The 20,360-nt window shown below is 44.2% G+C and overlaps 1 protein-coding gene across 1 annotated transcript; it reads left to right on the forward strand.

The window, feature by feature from the left end:
- The first annotated feature begins 3,114 nt into the window (after positions 1–3,114).
- On the forward strand, positions 3,115–19,984 carry LOC120925108 (vomeronasal type-2 receptor 26-like). Its single transcript, XM_040335981.1, has 4 exons — positions 3,115–3,120; positions 3,210–3,431; positions 12,099–12,219; positions 19,069–19,984. The coding sequence occupies exons 1-4, from the start codon at positions 3,115–3,117 to the stop codon at positions 19,959–19,961; spliced, it is 1,242 nt and encodes a 413-aa protein (XP_040191915.1). The 3' UTR covers positions 19,962–19,984.
- The last annotated feature ends 376 nt before the right edge of the window (positions 19,985–20,360 follow it).

Consider the following 20,360-nt stretch of genomic DNA (forward strand, 5'->3'; position numbering starts at 1 on the left):
TCGGGTGGAACTGGGTTGTAATAATGACAGAGGATAAAAGCGGAGAGGAGGAGGCCCAAGAAATAATGAAGATGATGAGAGAACATGGGATCTGCACAGAAAAAATCATTCCACTCAGTTCAATGGTCGCTAATTTTATTAACAAATCCAAATTTCCGAGGGGTTTAACCGCAAAGGTTTTCATAGCGTGCGGAACTTCCGTCAAGTACTTGCAATATTTTGTTTACACTTCACGCTCTGCTGCAGAAAATATCACCTTTATTTTCCCACCTTCATGGGTTAAGTTAGCTGATTTATATTTATTGAAGTACACGTCACTTAACTGCAGCTTCATATTTGTGTGGCCACAAGAAAAAAACATGGACGTTTATCCCGATGGCGTCAACTTCTCCAGCTGCTTACATGACCCCATCCTGGAATATATTTGGGTTTATAAGTTTCACTGCCTTTCCCCAAACCGAGACAGAAATCTCTATTTTCAAGGGTCCCGCGATGCTCCTCTAAACCAGTGTACAGATGTGAAAGACGTTTCATCCTTATTTTCTTCTTATACAGCTCAGCCCTCCTATGTATACAGGGCTGTATATATTCTGGCCCACGCCCTACATGGGATGTACATGAAGAAATCCGGACAACATGGATTCCAACACACAGTAAGTTGGATAATAAATGTCTATTTATGGCTCAAAATTTCAAGTCCTGAGCTATAAGCCAGGCCCCCGAGGTCTACTCGTTTCCAGTTGCCATGCCTGCCCTGCCCTGCCCCGCCCCTAATCCTGCCCCGAAACCCACCCTCATAAATTATCTCATGAAATGACACTTAAAAATGTTATGCAGAATTAAGTTATAAAAATATTACAGTTGTGTCCACCAATGCAGCCTGTGCCTGCCAATGCTGCCTGTGCCCATCAATGCAGCCTATTCCCATCAATGCAGCCTATGCCCAGCAACTCAACCAGTGCCCAACATGCAGCCTGTGTCCACCATGCAGCCTGTGCCAAGCAATGCAACCTGTGCCCACCATGCAGCCTGTGTCCCATGCAGCCTGTGTACCATGCAGCCTGTGTCCACCATGCAGCCTGTTCACATCAATGCAGCCTGTGCACACCAATGCAGCCTGTGTCCACCAATGCAGCCTGTGCCCATTAATGCAGCCTATGCCCATCAATGCAGTATGTGCCCAGCAATGCAACCTGTGCCCAGCAATGCAACATGTGCCCACTGTGCAGCCTGTGTCCAATGCAGCCTGTGTCCACCATGCAGCCTGTGTCCCATGCAGCCTGTTCCCACCATGCAGCCTGTACCCACCATGCAGCCTCTGTGCAATGTAGCCTGTGCACACCATGCAGCCTGTGTCCCATGCATCCTGAGTCCACCATGCAGCCTGTGTGCAATGCAGCCTGTGCCCACCATGCAGCCTGTGTCCCATGCAGCCTGTGTCCCATGCAGCCTGTGCCCACCATGCAGCCTGTGTCCGAAGCAGCCTGTGCCCACCATGCAGCTTACCTGTGGAGGGAAAGAGAGGGGAGTCGTCGCCTGGATGATCACAGCGGGGTACATTGCAGCTTTCATTTTAATAGCTGTGTGTAACCCCGCCGTGCACCGTCACATAAGCCACTCCCCTTGTCCGGAGAACATTGATACAGGTCACCCATCCTAGAATTGGATGGGTGATCTGTCTACCAAAGTTCCCAGAAAAAGAGGAGGGGCTTATGTGATGGCGCACAGTGGAGGAACACACAGCTATGTTCCCTGCTCTGATCATTCAGCCAACGGCTCCCCTTTCTTCCCCGCTGCTGCCACAATCGAGATATCCATCTTTTCTTTGAGCGGTCCTGTAAACGTTAACGGTGGTCTCCGCAGCGGATTCGCCACGAGATCACCGTTATCGGCGGCGGGAGAGGACCCCCCTCTTGCCGCTCTCCCGCGCCATCCGCCGATTACTAGAGCCATTGGCAGCAGCGGAGGCGATCGGGTCCTTTCCTCTCTTTGGCTGGGATACGAGTGAGGGGCAAGATGGCCCCCACCAGTCCCCATAGCATAGCAGGGTGGAAGTGATGTCAAAACGTCACATCCGCCCATGCTTCTTAAAGCAATATTTTCTAGTTGTCATTTTTTCAAATGACAAAATGTTTTTATTTTTTTTGCATGTTAGTCTAAATTAGGGATGAGCTTTGTGTTCGAGTCGAACCCATGTTCGACTCGAACATCGTATGTTCGATCGTTCGTCGAAATACGAACGTTACGGGCCGTTCGCGACAAATTCGAGTGGCGCGTCACGGTCCATAATTCACTGCGGCATTGCTAGCTGATGATTGGCCAAGCATGCACTATGACTCGCATGCTTGGCCAATCACAGCTCGCACAAAATTATTTAAAATGTATTGGGTAGATTCAGGTAGGGGCGCGTAAAATTAGGTCGGCGTAGCCTAGCGTGTTTACACTACGCCGCCTTAAGTAAGAGAGGAAAGTACATATTCTCAAAGCACTTACCTCCTTACTTAGGGCGGCGTAGTGTAAACACGGCGGGCGTAAGGTCGCCTAATTCAAATCGGTTGGAGGGGGGCGTGTTGTATGGAAATGAGGCTTGACCTCACGTTTTTTTACCTTTTTTGCTACTGCGCATGCACCGGGCGCCTACATTTCCCAGTGCGCATTGCGGCTAAGTACGCCGTACGGGCCTATTGATTTCGATGTGGACGTAAACGTGGACGTAAATGACGTACCTCGCGGCGGGAATGGCGGCCATACTTTAACATTGTTATTCCACCTCATAGGTGGAATAACTTTAGGCCGCCTAAGGCCTTACGGAAACGACGTAATTCGACTGCGGCGGCCGGGCGTACGTTCGTGAATCGGCGTACAAGCTCATTTACATAATCTACGCCAGCCGCAATGGAAGTGCCACCTAGCGGCCATCCAAAAAATTGCAATCTAAGATAGGATGGCGCAAGCCGTCGTATCTTAGATATGTTTAAGTGTATCTGTGTTTGAGCATACGCTTAAACATACGGCGGCGTAGATTCGGAGTTAGGTCGGCTTATCTACTGATAAGTCGGCCTAACTCTACCTGAATCTACCTACTTGTTTTTTTCCTGAAACGTCCCTCCTAAAATGAAGGTGCGTGTTATACGCCAAATAAATCCGGTAATTCCAGGACTCTTCTATCTGTATGTAGTAATGTGTGTTCTTCTGTCTTCTATGAAAAGCTGCACAAATATGTGAGAAATGTTCATTACACCGACCCTGATGAAGGCGAGATCTACTTCAATGAGAGACGAGAAGTTCCCACCGATCTTATTTTACAAAGCTGGCTTTACTTTAACCATACGTATTCTTCATACAGAACAATTATCACTATTCAAGGCCCAGATTATGTGCCGGGACCTTTTCCCGATATGAGGAATCCGTCTTACTGGAGAGAAGGCAAAGTAAGAGACGACTTTATTTTCTGTTTATATTGTTTGCTGAGGAGATTCATAATTCAGATTTATAGAGATTTTTGATTTGAGTTCTGCCAGCCAATGTGCTTCTGCATGAATGGGGTCATTTGTTGAGCCGTTGAAGATTTCTGATTGTAAAAATCGGTGTATTTATTTTCTATGTGTGTATGTATGTGTTATGGAATAATGTTGTTAGAGGAGGTAACGGGGGGCTGTAAATCTCTGACACAAATGACATGGACATATGTGTGCACCCTAAAGCTCTAACACATACAGAGGGCCAGATTCTTGTATAATCTGCGGCGGCGTAGCGTAAGCCATTTACACCACGCCGCCGCAAATTACTGGAGCAAGTGCCGTATTCTCCAAGCACTTGCTCCGTAATTTGCGGCGGCGTAGTGTAAATGGCCCGGCGTAAGGCCGCGTAATTCAAAGGGGGCGGCTTGTATTTAAATTAAGCGCGCCCCCGCGTCGATCGAACTGCGCGAATGCGCCGGGCTGAAAAATAGCCCAGTGCGCATGCTCCAGCTCACGACGGAAAACGTCAATGACGTCGACGTGAGCGTCATTGACGTAAAGTCGTATTTGCGGACGAGTTAGGAAAACGACGTAAACAACGGAAAAAGCCAACGCGGACCCGACGCCATACTTAACATGGCATACGACGGACCTTCGTAAACTTGCCCCTCATATAGCAGGGGCAAGTTTACGCTTACGTAAACATCGTAAATTCACTGCGTCGTCCGCGCGTACGTTCGGGAATCTCGCGTAAATAGCTAATTTGCATAGACGACGGGGAAAACGACGAGGCGACACCTAGCGGCGGGAAAAAACATTGCATTTAAGATCTGACAGCGTAAGAGCCTTACGCCTGTCAGATCTAAGGGATATCTATGCGTAACTGATTCTAAGAATCAATCGAATAGGTTGGCCGGGCCAGATTAGGACGTGGCGCTGCGTTAATGGCGTTGCGCCGTCGTAAGTCTTTTAAGAATCTGGCCCTTAGTGTGTGTATATATATATATATATATATATATATACTGACAGTGTCCAGTAGGGTAGAGATTGGTGTCAGTAAGGAATTGGACAGTGTCAGTAGTTTTTATTTTTATTATTTAAATTTTTATTATTTTTTGCAATTGTTTTGGACCCCTGTAAGGGGGATTTGTTGAAATAACAGGGGGGATCTGCACCACATGGGGTGATTAGAGTGTTCCCAGGCACACCTGGCACAGCCTGTGCACACGCCTATAGACATGAAATATAATTATTACCGGAAATAGCAGCACTGAAATCACCACAATAATAATAATAAAACATCAAATTGAGAAGTTCAGGATGTCCTTATGCACAACACAAAGAAAAACATTTTGCTCGCAGGACTTTTAAAGAGTCACACCGCAAACAATATCTAGAAAAATATGAAACATTGATTGACATACATTTAAAAACATATATTGCACAATGACTTGTTAACGAACATGAATAGTGTTACATAGAAATGACAGGGCTCAAAATTTCAAGTCCTGAGCTACTAGCCAGGCCTCAAGGGTTACTCGCCACCAGTTGCCCCGCCCAACCCCTACCATGTCCCGCCCCTAATCACACCCTCAAATTATCTCATGAAATGACACTTAAATATTAACTTCATCCATGCCCAAAAATGCAGCCTGCCCGTGTCTAACAATGCAGCCATGTGCCGCCAATGCAGCCTACCTGTGTTTCGGGAAGAGAGAGGAGAGCCGCCGCCTGGTTAATTAGAGTGCGGGACACATAGCAGCTTTAATTTCAATAGCTGTGTGTTCCCTGTCGCGTGCCATCATATACAGCCCCTCCCTCTTGCCCAGGCACTTTGATAGACAGATCACCCGTCCAATCCTGCCCGGGCAAGGGGAACACACAGCTATTGAAATGAAAGCCGCTTTGTCCCCCGTGCTCTGATCAACCAGGAGACAGCCCTCCTCTCCTCTCTCTTCCCCTACGATTTCTCCCATACAACCCAGGCTGTCGGCAGTGCTCCCCCCACGCTTCCAGGCAGCCCACACTTGTCAGCCCTCAAAATCCACGCGCAAAATGCGAGTAGGCGAGTGGCATTTTTGAGGGCTGGAAATGACATAAGAAAAACTTAGTATGTGGGACCATATAGATGCGACCATTGATCTGGAGCAACGGACCGTGACGTGTTTCGCAAGGTGGATCTCGTTTCTTCAGGAGAAGCATAGAAAAGTATAATTAATGCTGAATGCTTGCCAACTCACACCCAATTGGTGATCAAGCTGCAAAGTGAATGGTAGAATCCTATATATAGCAGTATACATGGTAGCATACAAAATGGACAGCCGTGTTAGTCCTTCCTCCCCTCAAGGGTGAGTGGCGTTCTTTATTTTCCTTTTTGGACTCCACACTGACCACTTATACTTTCCTGTGCTTCTCCTGAAGAATCCAGATCCACCTCACAAACCGCGCCGAGTTGCTCCAGATCAGTGGTGTGTTTCGCCGTTAGGCTTCTTCAAGACACAGTGAAGGTTTAAAAGAGATGACAAGAAAAGAGAACGATTTTCACTCTTAGGATGGACTGAACCTCGATTACTGAAATCCCTTATTATTGGCTTACCTCGGCATACTCTATCCCCCCTTCAGTCCATCATGAATGCTGGTGTCAGACTTATCCACCTTACCAACCGCTCTGTCTCTGCTGCTCCTCTCTGTCAATCCCTCCGCTGGCATCCGCTCACCCAACACATTGAATTCAAAATACTAACAACTACCTACAAAGCCATCCACAACTCTGCCCCCAGCTACATCACTGACCTAGTCTCTAAATACCAACCTAATCATTCTCTTTGTTCTTCTCAAGACCTCCTGCTCTCTAGCTCTCTCATCACCTGTTCCCATGACTTCTCCAGAGCCTCTCCAAGCCTATGGAACTCCTTACCCCAATCTGTCCATCTATCTCCTTCTCTATTAGCTTTTAGAGGATCCCTGAAAACCCTCCTTCTCAGAGAAGCCTACCCTTCCCACACCTAGCTATATTTTCATTTTGTCCATCTGATCATTCCCCACAGCTACTACCCTTTGTTCCACTTGACCCACCCTTCTAGATTGTAAGCTCTAACGAGCCGGGCCCTCTGATCATTCCTGTATTGAATTGTATTATAACTGTACTGTCTTCCCTGATGTTGCAAAGTGCTGTGCAAATTGTTGGTGCCATATAAATCCTGTATAATAATAATAATAATAATAATAATAATAATAATAATAATACAAAATCTGGTAAACGGAAAAATTTCCACAATATGGACGATTTCCAAAAGATTGAAGAAAAGGGGATTCTATTCATGAATCCAATAGAGTGGCACTAAGCAGATATCCTGTGGTATACAATTTGTCAAAGTGTGAACAAAATCTTTCAACAGTTTCGCAAGGTGGATCTCGCTTCTTCAGGAGAAGCATAGGAAAGTATAATTAATGCTGAATGCTTGCCAACTCACACCCAATTGGTGATCAAGCTGCAAAGTGAATGGTAGAATCCTATATATAGCAGTATACATGGTAGCATACAAAATGGACAGCCGTGTTGGTCCTTCCTCCCCTCAAGGTCTTTATTTTCCTTTTTGGACTCCACACTGACCACTAGGGAATCTGTTCTGTGAGCATATCATTTGGCATTAATTATACTTATACTTATACTGTGCTTCTCCTGAAAAATCAATTTTTCATGTTCGTGTCCCATAGACTTTAACAGTGTTCGCATGTTCAAACAATTTTTTGCCTTTTCGGCAAGTTCTGGTGCGAACTGAACACCGGGGGGGGGGGGGGGTGTTCGGCTCATCCTTAGTCAATAGTAGTTGTACTCTGTAGGTTTGACTCTTCCATGTTAGAGACTAGACTGTTTCTGATCCATCATTCAGAGTGATCGGAAATTGGATATTAGGGATGGGAGGTTCTGCTTTTATGGGAAACATATGTTCAGAGACATCAACTTTGTTTCCAGCCTTCCCAGGATTTTCTAGGCATTAAAGGCCCCCAAATGTGTTAATTGGTCTAAACTAGATGCTTAGTAAGTATGAGAAAGGTACACTTATGTTTATGATTTTTCCACATACACGGTGCGATGTGTTTCTGGTGTAATATAAAAAATATCTAGGAGATAGAATGGGCAGGTATGGAATATATAAAGGACTTTAGGGAATATTATCATTTTATAAGCCTCTCTTCTGCCTGATGTAGGGAGGTCATGGGAGGAAAGCTGTTTAAACTCTTTTGGTATAGAGCCAAGGATGGAATTAAGTCATAAATCCTTCATCTGATTTATATTAAATGGATATCCCTAAATATTTAATGCCGACCATTTCCCAGACATACAGGTAATGGGTTCAGAGAGACTCTTGCTGCTGTGGGGAAATGTTTAAGACTAGGGATGAGCTTCGAGTTCGAGTCGAACTCATGTTCGACTCGAACATTGCCTGTTCGCCTGTTCGGCGAACAACGAACAATTAGGGGTAAAAGGAAAGAATTTTTTCAACCACTAGTGGTAGAGAAAAAAAACACTGCGCTAACATATAAATTATTGTGAAACACGTGAATGTAAATAGCTGCCAGTACTTAATACCTAAAACCAAAGTAAAAAACACTAAAAATACAAAAAAAGTACAGCGCTAAAAATAAGTGTGATCACCAAAAGAGTATTGAAAAATTTGTGAAAAATAAGTGAATGGTGAAAAGAGAACAATAGTTCAATAAAAGTCCAAAAACACAAACTCAAATGAGTCATATAAAGAATAGTGATGTTGAAAGTAGAAATCCTCCACCATAAAGGACACCCGGTAAATAATGATGCAGTCTCCTTACCAGATGATAAAACCGGTATTGCAGCGGTCTTATAGGGCCCAGGGATATTTAAAAGTCCTCCCAAAAGACTGACTCAGATGCTGGAATGAATCTCATAGGCTAAGTGCATGCCACCAAGCATAGTCCCTTCAAGCTTTTGCAGCACAACTCAGAATAATTAACAATTAGACAATTAGACATGTGTATTTGTTTTCGTCCGGATGCATTTTCGTCCGAATTTCAGGTATTTTCGTTATGGTTTCAACAAATGAAAAGAACGTGTAGAATCCAAAACCTCCAACCTAAGGGTCTTGAGCATAAAGTAGCTGCAGACAAGCTTGCTAGACAGATGGTATCTTTGGAACTGTATCTTCTCAATGTTCCTGGTCGCAGTGCTGGTCTCCAGCAAAATGGAGGAAAGTGACTTGTGCCTGGATAAACAATATCTATTGATGAAAAATTGGGTGAATTCCACACGTGCGCCGCTCTCTGTTCCACACTCACCAGAAAGAGTGTGGAACAGAGAGCGGCGCACGTGTGGAATTCACCCAATTTTTCATCAAGAGATATTGTTTATCCAGGCACAAGTCACTTTCCTCCATTTTGCCTATGAGATTCATTCCAGCATCTGAGTCAGTCTTTTGGGAGGACTTTTAAATATCCCTGGGCCCTATAAGACCGCTGCAATACTGGTCTTATCATCTGGTAAGGAGACTACATCATTATTTACCGGGTGTCCTTTATGGTGGAGGATTTCTACTTTCAACATCACTATTCTTTATATGACTCATTTGAGTTTGAGTTTTTGGACTTTTATTGAACTATTGTTCTCTTTTCACCATTCACTTATTTTTCACAAATTTTTCAATACTTTTTTGGTGATCACACTTATTTTTAGCGCTGTACTTTTTTTGTATTTTGAACAATTAGGGGTGTTTGCGGCAAATTTGAAAAGCTGCGGAACACCCTGTTAAAGTCTATGGGAGAAATCTAAAGTGTTAATTTTAAAGGCTAATATGCAATTTATTGTCCTAAAAAGTGTTTGGGGACCCGGGTCCTGTCCCAGGAAACATGTATCAATGCAAAAAAAAGTTTTAAAAGAGCAGTGAATTTAATAATGCTAAAAGTGAAACAATAAAAGTGTAATATTACTTTAAATTTCGTACCTGGGGGGGGGGGTGTAAAGTCAGCATGTGAAAAAGCATGTGAAAAAGCGCATGTTTCCCGTACATAGAACTGTCCCTGCACAAAGTGTCATTTCTGAAAGGAAAAAAGGCATTTAAAACCGGCTTTGCGGCTCTAATGAATTGTCGGCTCTGGCAGAGATGATTCATTCAAATACAAATAAAAAAGCTGGGGGTCCCCCCAAATTCCATTAACAGGCCCTTCAGGTCTGATATGGATATTAAGGGGAACCCCGCCGTCAATTAAAAAAAAAATTACGTGGGGTTCCCCCCAAATATCCATACCAGACCCTTCAGCTCTGGTGTGGATTTTAAGGGGAACTCCGCCCCAAATAAAAAAAAAATTGCGTGGAGTTCCCCCAAAAATCCACACCAGACCCTTATCCGAGCACGTTAACCTGGCCGGCAGCAGAAAAGAGGGGGGGACAGAGTGCGGCCCCCCTCTCCTGAACCGCACCAGGCCACATGCCCTAAACATGGGGAGGATGTCCCCATGTTGATGGGGACAAGGGCCTCATCCCCACAACCCTTGCCCGGTGGTTGTGGGGGTCTGCGGGCGGGGGGCTTATCAGAATCTGGAAGACCCCTTTAACAAAGGGAACCCCCAGATCCTGCCCCCCTATGTGAATTGGTAATGGGGTACACTGTACCTCTACCATTTCACGAAGGAAGTGTAAATAGTTAAAAAAAAACACACACAGACACCGTAGAAAAAAATCCTTTATTAATAAAAAAAAATCCAGCGATGTGAATCCACTCTCGGCCCAGGCCCCGCTCCAACGTTGTCTTCTATCCTGCGACGGATGATCTCTCCAGCGACGGACGGGTGATCAGCGGTCCGGTCCAGCGATGAGAAGATCCATCCGTCCAGAGTGCAGCAGGCGAGCTCCACTCTCCGCTGGACACAGCCCAGCGGAATGACGCGCTGGAGCTGTGACATTTCTTATATAGGGGAAGCGGCCACCCGTCACGTGACCCCGCCCCCTCTGACGCACCCTCGTACGTCACTGGGAAAGCCCGGTCTTTCCCGGTCTTTCCCAGTGACGTACGAGGGTGTGTCAGAGGGGGCGGGGTCACGTGACGGGTGGCCTCTCCTCTTTCTACTCTCCCTCCTTCCCCTTTTTTTTTTCCGTCACATAATATGAAGTGATTTGGAGGACAGACGGTCCACCATTTAATTTCCTTAAAAAATAAGGACACATATATGGACACGGGGATAGGTATGGGTTACACTATAAAAGGTGTAATTTCCTTGTGGTTTAAAGAAGAGAGGAGGAGAGGGGGAGGAAGGGACAGGGAAACTTCCCCCCCCTTTTTTTTTTCTTCTTTCTTTTTTCTTTTTCTCTTGGTCTGATGACAAGAGACACGTGGGTATATATATATATAAAGGGATGGGTTGGGCGCAGGGGGGGGGGCAGGTACGGACTATATGGCAGTACTTGGATAAAACCCCCTCGCTCCTGCTCCCTCTTTTTCACTAAAGGAGAAGGAAAGAGCGGAAGGATCTTAAATTTAGAGGGGACGTCTTATTCCCCCCCTTTTTTTTCTTATTAATGGAAGGGGGAGAGAGATGGGAGAGAGGGGAATGCGCCATAGTATAAAGAATATCATCATAGATGTAGTATTATAAGGATGGATCTAACTCTGTACCCACACAAATTTAATTGTATTTTTGTAGTATGTAATATGTATATGTTAATGTTATATGTAAGAAGAACTTATGGATTTTATAACGGTTGTTGATTTTTTTTTTTTAAGAAAGCCTGTAAAGTTCTTTTTTCTATGTGAAAACAATAAAAATAATTTAAACAAAAGATGTGCAATTTTATGTAATGAGGTATTAACTTGTTTAAACTCTAACAAAAGTCCCATGGGCATTGTGTCCTTCAGTTAAACAATGCAGCCGTGTCCTGAGAAAAGAAGCCCCCCGAGAAACAGATCAGGCCAAAAATAGATCAGGTTAGAAATAAGTGAACTTGTGCTTTGAGCGCCCTAAACCTAAAACCATCTAATTTTAAGAGAAGTGCCCAAAAAGTAGTTTAAACTAAAATAGTGGCCCTATCAGCATGCAATAGAAATCAATAAATACCCCAAATGAATGAAAACCCTGAATACTGTCCCCTGAATGGATCTTAAACCTGAATAATTCACTGTGATCTCATGGTAGAGGCAAACATGAACCTTATTTGTATTTGTAGAATGTAGTGTGTATAGCTTCATAATGCCTAGTACACACGACCGGGATTCCCGACGGGAAATGTTCGTCGGTAATCCAGAGGGGAAAACTGAGAACCCGCTCTCGACTTTTCCTCCGTACAGACGTTCGGTTTTCCCCACGGGTAAACTCTGATGAGAGCTTTTCCTCGGGAATCCCGACCGTGTGTATGCTTCATCTGAGTTTTGAAACGGCCAAATCCTGGCTGGAGGTTCTCTTTTTTTGTCCGGTGGTTTTTGGGTAGTTTTCCTATCGGAAAAACTGTGAGGAGCATACACACGGCCGGGATTCCCGGCCAAAAGCTCTCCTCGCAGTTTCCCTATCAGGAAACCTGGTCGTGTGTACGGGGCATAAGATACGGTGGACCTTTAAAAACAAATCCTAATAATAATATGTGATTTCAGATTCCGGTATCTCGATGCTCAGGTCCCTGTTTACCCGGCAACAGAAAAAAGTTTGGATATTCAATACATAAATGCTGCTATGAGTGCGTCTCGTGTCCAGAAGGAGAGATCGCCAACATCTCCGGTAGAGTTTGTATTTGTTAGTAAATTATTGTTGGACTGGACAGAAGGTACCACTGTGGGTAACGTGTGTGTCAGGGAATAAGATATATGAAGTTCATCTCTGCAATGTGTACACATTTCTCCATGTTTTATCCTTTTAAAAGATCCTGCAAGTTCCAAACTATACCTGTTGATCCTACCAGAAATGTACTCATTTCATAATTCCTGTTGTGAGCTGACACACACATGAGTTTTTTGTATTAAAGAAATGGTGACAGCTCTGCCCAGCTCTATTTTGCTATTACTATATACACATTATATTTAAAGTTGACCTCGTATAGCCCTACATGTCTGCATGAATCAGTTCCTAAAATGTACAGCAACGGAATCATTTTGTTTCCCCTAAAGTTCAATGTTTATCATAAACAAGCCATCCTTAAGCTCCAGTCAGTGACTTTGCTTAGGTTAAGATGTGGTCATTGGTCTGGCTGAGTCTCCACTCCCCAAATGATCAAACTGCAACATTGTAACTTTGAAACTTTGTAACTTGAGTTCCTAATTCCATCCATTATAACATTTATAAAGTTAATGAAACTTTCAATTTAAAGTGATGTGGAAATTCTGCTACAAGCTACGCGTAATCCATGTCTCCTGCACTAATAAAGCGCCCTTTTCAGCCTGTTACGTACCTGGGTGTGAGCCTGACGCGTGGAGGGAGACCTCCCGTACAACCCCGGCTCGGAGACCACTGGAATGGGGACAGTGGTGGTAGGATCGCAGTGGGGTACAGGTGCCTGTTCTGGTTGTTGCTGCTGGTGAGATGGGAACCGAGAGACAGGAAGCAGATGATGCAGGTTTGCAGACTTAGTAGATGCAGGGTTAGCAGAGGCGTGGATGCATATTAGCAGCGCAACAGGTGCAGGTGAGCGGAGTCAGGCAGGCCGGGTCATACACTTGGAGTCATAGCAGAAGCAATAGGCAGAAGAGTAGTCAGTCCAGGCCGGGTCTTGGCAACGGGTATTCAAGCAGGGAACAGAGCAAGGTCAACAAGCCGGAGTCAGGATTAGAGCAGGAAGCAGAGTCAGGAAGCCGGGTCATACACTTGGAACAGAATGCTTTCAAACAGCAACAGGAGCTCATGGAACAGATGCAGATCAAGCCGCGAGGTGCAGCATCACCACAGTGTCTTTTATAGGCTTGCTGGGCGCCAAAAGATGCGTCTAATGGGTGCGCATGCGCGCACGCACGAGCGACGGCTGGTTAGGTACGTTTTGGCGCGGGCGCGGAGGAGCGCACAACGGCTGCATAGCTGTGTGCAAGGTCTGTGGTTGGCGCATGCGCATAGGCGCGTGCCGAGGGGAGCGAACAGTACGTCCCTGACACAGACTCTTGGTATAATGCATCTTGGTAAACCCCTGTTTCCTGTATCTTCCCATGTAAACAGACATGACCATCATCCTTGCATCCTTAGCTACACAGGCAGACTTGTTTCTGGAGAGCCTGTGTTCTGTTTATTCATAGTACTTAACAATAGAGGTTGTTAGCTTCACAATCGGCCAATCAAGCACAGGCATTGCTTCAAACAGGAGGCGTTACACAAATATAAACCAATGACTAATGACTAGGGGAGTCTATGGGCGAATCTGGGCAGGGGCAGTGTGTATGATTCCCCACCCCCTGTCTCTGTAAGCCATGCTCTCCAGTAAGACAGAGGAAGCCCCATGGCTGGCCTTGAAATCACGAATGCTGTCCCCGACCATAACGTACTCAAAGACTGCCGTTTTCACCGTTGGCATGAATCCTTACTCTGCAAGTATCTTTATCAGAAAGCAATCGTTTGGCCTCTAACATATAGTCAATCTTGTCTTGTAGCACTATCCCTCCTCCCTGATTTCAAAGCTTGATGTTCCAAGGGGTTGAGATTATTACGAAATCGAGTAGTTTTGGGGTAGTCCGACTTACATAAGTCAGTGAGCTCCTTGAAAACTACCTGATAAAAAGTGGAAAGATACGGGCCTTTGGACTGGGTAGGGTAAAAAATAGACTTGGGTCTAAACAAAGTATGGACTGTAGGAAGAGGAGATTGAGAGTATTGGGACCATACTATCAAATCATCCTCTTCCTCATCAACATTCCAAAGGTCACAACGATCTTGGATAGCCTGAAGATTTGCAGAAGTATCTAAAATGGGCATGACATCACATGACAAAATGGGAGCAGCTGAGGTTTTCATGTTGAAATGTCTTTTCAACGTAAGATTACGGATGAATTTGTTGAGGTCCTTAAACATGGTGAATGAATTGGGATAAGTGGTGGGTGAAAAATTAAGGCCTTTAGCTAATAATGAAGATTCCTGCGTATTTAAGATGAGAGAGGATAAATTATATATTTTCACAGTTTCCGCAATTTGTCTGGACGCGGAGAGTGAAGATCTATGTTTCCCCCTTCCTCCTCTCATACCTCTTCTATGTGTTTTCTTTTTATTTTGGAAGGTAGAGACTTTGGTAGGGGGGCCTGCACTAAAAAAGAAGCAGGAATGGTATCAGAGGGACCTCCAAAGGTGACTGTTGTGGTATCAGTAGGGTGAGATTTTAGATGAAAAATATTGTTGGAGAAAGAAGCAATCCCACCATTGTTGATTGGCTGAAATGGTAAGATCTTCTATGCGTCTCATTCTAGTACATGTGTCTTTATATTTGGTGTCAGACCATGTCCGGGAATGTACGCGGGGGCTGAAAAAGTTATTAGGAAATAGTGTATAAAGTTCATCCAAAAGGTCAAATTTATGTTTCTCTATCAACTCTATAATATCCATAGTAGAGAAAGGGGAAACAAAATTCATTGATTAATTTAAGAAGGGGGAAAAAAGAGGAGGGGGGCAAGGTTGTTAGGCTGGAAATGAGAGAGAGAGAGTAGTGTGCACTATATCTTAGGCCCCGTACACAGCCGAGAAACTCGACGAGCAAAACACATCGTTTTGCTCGTAGAGTTCCTTGCAAAGCCGCCGAGGATCTCGGCTAGCCAAGTTTCCCCGTTGACTAACGAGGAAATAGAGAACATGTTCTATTTGGCCCGACGAGATCCTCGTCGGTTTCCTCGGCCGAAAGTGTACACACGGCCGGGTTTCTCGGCAGAATACAGCTCCGATCGAGTTTCTGGCTGAATTCTGCCGAGAAACTCGGTCGTGTGTATGGGGCCTTATATGCGATGTGGAGACCAAATCACTGCACATCTAGCATAAGAACATGGGGAAAAAATATAAATCTGCAGCACATCAGCAGCTTCAAAAGAATGAATGTAAAAAATAGGGGTAGATGGCGCACGATTAATAGAGCATACAGAAATGGTCAGAAATAAAATATGTCATCATATGGTCCATGCACTGAGAGTATAATCAAATGTCCGATAATAGTCCAATAAATAGTCCTGGTGTATATTGTATATATGACAAGCACTAGCGGCAGCAAACCTGAAGCAGAAGCAAGCTCTGGAAAATATTGTAAAAGAGAAAGAGATGCGCCAATCTAAGTGCAGTAAGCAAAGGATTTATTAGATGATATGTCACAGACAGTAAATTGGCTACTCACAAACATGAGTGGTAACACAGGAAAATGGATAATGATGCAGACCCGGTGTCACTGTAGGTCATCAGCGATTCCTGGGTTCCGATCCGCAATCCTCAGCACCAAAGCGCTGGATGAAATGAGACTCCAGTGTCTCAGGAGCCACGGGGAGCAGGGAGCCGGAGAAGCCACTTCAGAACGGCGTGCGTTTCAGCGTGGAGCGCAGCGTACCGTCGTCGCACTGATGTGGGGAGCCGGGCCAGCCAATGGGATGACGCGTTTCACAGCCTCCTCTGTTTTATCAGATCCATGACGTCCATAGAGAACGGACGTACTATATGCGGAGAGAAGTGCTGTGATTGGTCAGCATATATATATATATACAGTACATGTGTGTATTTTTTTATGTTACATATGTATATATATATATATATATATTTATTTATTTGTATATATATTTTTTATATATATTTGTTACAACAATTTCACTCCTCCCCTTATACACATACGCCCATGGGAATATATACTCATACTACTATTATCATTTTTGGTAATTACACTATTTTCATCATTATTATTTTTGATTATTTTCCCAATCTCTTTATTATTTAATATTATTACTAATATTAATATTATTATTTTCTACCTATAGATTGCTATAGGTGTGTGGTTAGTGTGTTTGTTTGTATGTACGTATACATGTATGTGTGTGTTTGTATGTATATGCACACTTACAGTATTTAAAAGTCCATAGCATTCATTCCTTTCTATTTCTATTTTTGAAAATTATGATCACCACCATTCCCTATTTAATTTAATTATATTATTATCTATTACTATATCCAATCCTGTTATATACACATCCGTTTTTATTAGTATTATTATTTTTCTTCCCCCTTTTTTCTCTCTTTTTTTTCATTCTTTGCTTGTTCATTATCAATTTTTTTTATTAGTGTCAGTTCATTGGCTCTGTCCGCATTATTAGTTCTTAAACTTTTTTAGTATTTTTAGTATTATTATCCATGTATTTTATCGTGTATTTTAAAACTGCTTTCTTCCTATTGGCCCATGTTTATTCAACCATAGAGTCCCCAGCTCTTCGATAGTATGCTCCAACTGTTTACTTTGTGTGTTTTCTGTCTTCATGCGCCGCTGACCAATCACAGCACTTCTCTCCGCATATAGTACGTCCGTTCTCTATGGACGTCATGGATCTGATGAAACAACGGAGGCTGTGAAACGCGTCATCCCATTGGCTGGCCCGGCTCCCCACGTCATTTCCGGTGCGATGACGGTACGCTGCGTTCCACGCTGGAACGCACGCCATTCTGAAGCGGCTTTTCCCGGCTCCCTGCTCCCCCGTGGCTCCTGAGACACTGGAGTCTCATTTCATCCAGCGCTTTGGTGCTGAGGATTGCGGATCGGAATCCAGGAATCGCTGATGACCTACAGTGACACCGGGCCTGCATCATTATCCATTTGCCTGTGTCACCACTCATGTTTGTGAGCAGCCAATTTACTGTCTGTGACATATCATCTAATAAATCCTTTGCTTACTGCACTTAGATTGGCGCATCTCTTTCACAATATTTTCCAGAGCTTGCTTCTGCTTCAGGGTTGCTGCCGCTAGTGCTTGTCATATATACAATATACACCAGGACTATTCATTGGACTATTATTGGACATTTTATTATACTCTCAGTGCATGGACCATATGATGATATGATATTTTATTTCTGACCATTTCTGTATGCTCTATTAATCGTGCGCCTTCTACCTCCATTTTTGACAACACCCAGCACTAAATGGTGTCGGCTCTGTCCAGTTCTCTTTTGCTAAACTACTTAAACCATCCCCATATCCTATTCTCCAAATCATAGGGCCAGATTCACAAAAGAGTTACGACGGCATATCTCCTGATACGCCATCGTATCTCTGTTTTAGGGTCTTCCTAACTATGCGACTGATTCATAGAATCAGTTACGCGTAGTTAGCCCTAAGATCTGACAGGTGTAATTGAATTACACTGTCGGATCTTAGGATGCAGTACCTCGGCCGCCGCTGGGGGGAGTTTGCGTCATAAACCAGCGTTGGGTATGCAAATTAGGAGTTACGGCGATCCCCGACGGTTTTTCGCGTTCGCTACGTCGCCGCTAGTCTAGTTTCCCGTCGCAAAGTTAGTCGTCGTTTTAGCTGCCCTAACTTTATACAGCCCACGTATGTGCTGTATAAAGTATGGCCGTCATTCCCGCATCGAAATTTAAAAATGTTTTGTTCTTGCGTAAGACGTCCGGGAATATGCCGTTCAAAAAAAATGACGTCACTTCGCGCAAAGCACGGCGGGAATTTCAAAACGGAGCATGTGCAGTAGGTCCGGCGCGGGAGCGCGCCTAATTTAAATGGCACACGCCCCTTTGAATTATGCGGGCTTACGCCGGAGCCCGCCGGCGTAAGTTTTCATGCAAGGGCTTGGTGAATCATGCACTTGCGATGAAAACTTGCGGCAGTGTAACATATCTACGATACGTTACGCCACCGCAGTTCTATGTGAATCTGGGCCTAAGAGACTAATCAGTCTGTAGACTCAAGATAAGAACTAGAAGGGCTAATTAGACTGTGGTGAGATAACACAGGATCATGATCAACAGGTGTTTTTTTGTTGCACTTATTGAACAGATATAATAAAATGTTTCCAGTGGAATATTTAACAGACCAAAAAGGTAGCAAAGCGTTATCAGAATTTCCAGGCAGAACTGAAACTCCCCATTATCACATTTCTGCCTAGAACCCATTTCTTGTGCTTTCCTTTTCTTTTTACTCTTTATTGTGTCCTCATGGCACCGACATTTATTACGTTTTTGCATAATAGGAGTTCAACTGTGCAATAGATTAATATAATGTATTATATTTTCCTTTAAGCCTAGTGCACTCAGACTGAATGTCAGGTGACATCGGCCGGTCGAATAAAGATTGGCCCACATTCGGCACTTGTATAAGGTAGCCAGTCCAACAGAAGCTGGCTGCCAATCGGCCCCCAATTAGTGATCTCGCCCAATAGCTGAGAGCGCTGACCGGAGTGTTCTGGCGGAGGCCGTCCTCCTATCAGAACACAAAAGCTATGTAGGGGGAGATCACTGTACTAACATTTGGAGCTCTCCGGCAGGTTGATTGAAAAGAAAAAAAAAATTGTTAATGTGTACTAGGCTTAAGTCTCCCACAATGCACTAATGGGAATCTTTATACTAGATGTGAGACAACACAAGACAATTCATTATCTCAGAAGTTCTGACCCCGATGCTCATTATGTTTGTATTGTTCTTCCTGCAGACAGTGAAAACTGCATGAAATGTCCTGATGATGAATGGCCAAATGAGAAGAAGGATCGGTGTGTTCCAAGAGTGGTGGAATTTCTCTCCTACGCGGATGATCCCATTGTTGGAGTATTTTCAGCGGTCTCCATCCTCTGTTGTCTTCTGACTGGTTTAATATTGGGGATATTTATACATTACCAGGACACCCCCATTGTTAAAGCCAATAACCGGGACCTGAGCTATCTTCTGCTGGTCTCCATCATGCTGAGCTTCCTCTGTGTCTTCTTGTTCCTCGGCCATCCAGTAGATGTGACCTGCATGCTCCGTGTCACCTCTTTTGGTGTCATCTTCTCAGTTGCCGTCTCTTCTCTACTTGCCAAAAGTATCATGGTGTGTATTGCTTTTAAAGCCACCAAACCTGGGAGCCCCTGGAGGAAATGGATGGGAGCGAAACTGGCCAATTCTATCATATGTGTCTTCTCACTGGTCCAACTCATAATCTGTGTCACTTGGTTGTCTATTTCTCCCCCCTTCCAGGATTGGGACACACACTCTTATCAGGGGAAGATCATCATTCAGTGTAATGAGGGTTCAGTTATCGGTTTCTACTCTGTCCTGGGATATATGGGACTTCTGGCAGCTGTGAGCTTCATTATCGCTTTTTTAGCCCGGACATTACCGGACAGTTTTAATGAGGCCAAGTACATCACCTTCAGCATGCTGGTGTTCTGCAGTGTCTGGATTGCCATGATCCCGGCCTATCTGAGCACCAGAGGGAAATACATGGTGGCTGTGGAGGTTTTTGCTATAATGGCCTCAAGTTCTGGACTTCTTGGTTGTATATTTTTCCCAAAATGTTACCTAATTCTGTTCAGACCCGACCTGAATACAAAAGCAGCTATTCACTAATATGGATGGAGTGCCACCTCATTAGTGCCCGTCAGTACAGAAGAAAACAACATTTTATGACAGAAACAAAGAAAAACATTTTTTTTTTTTATAAATGTTGGTATTTTTTAGGTTGTTTATATATATATAAATATGTATATATATATATATATATATATATATATATACGGTTATGTCACCAGGGGTCTCCCGACGTCAGAAGGGGCAGGGTCACTCAGGACGGCACTGATAGATGGCAGTTATGGGGAGGCACTGATAGGTTGCACTGATGAGTACTTATAGGCAGCATTGATAAACACTGATAGAGGAGGCACTGGTGGGCACTGACAGACATAACTGATGGGAACTAAAAAGCAACACTGCTGGACACTGATTTGCATCACTAATGGGCACTGATTG

This window comes from Rana temporaria, chromosome 1 (genome assembly GCF_905171775.1).
Source record: "Rana temporaria chromosome 1, aRanTem1.1, whole genome shotgun sequence".
Lineage (NCBI taxonomy): Eukaryota > Metazoa > Chordata > Amphibia > Anura > Ranidae > Rana > Rana temporaria.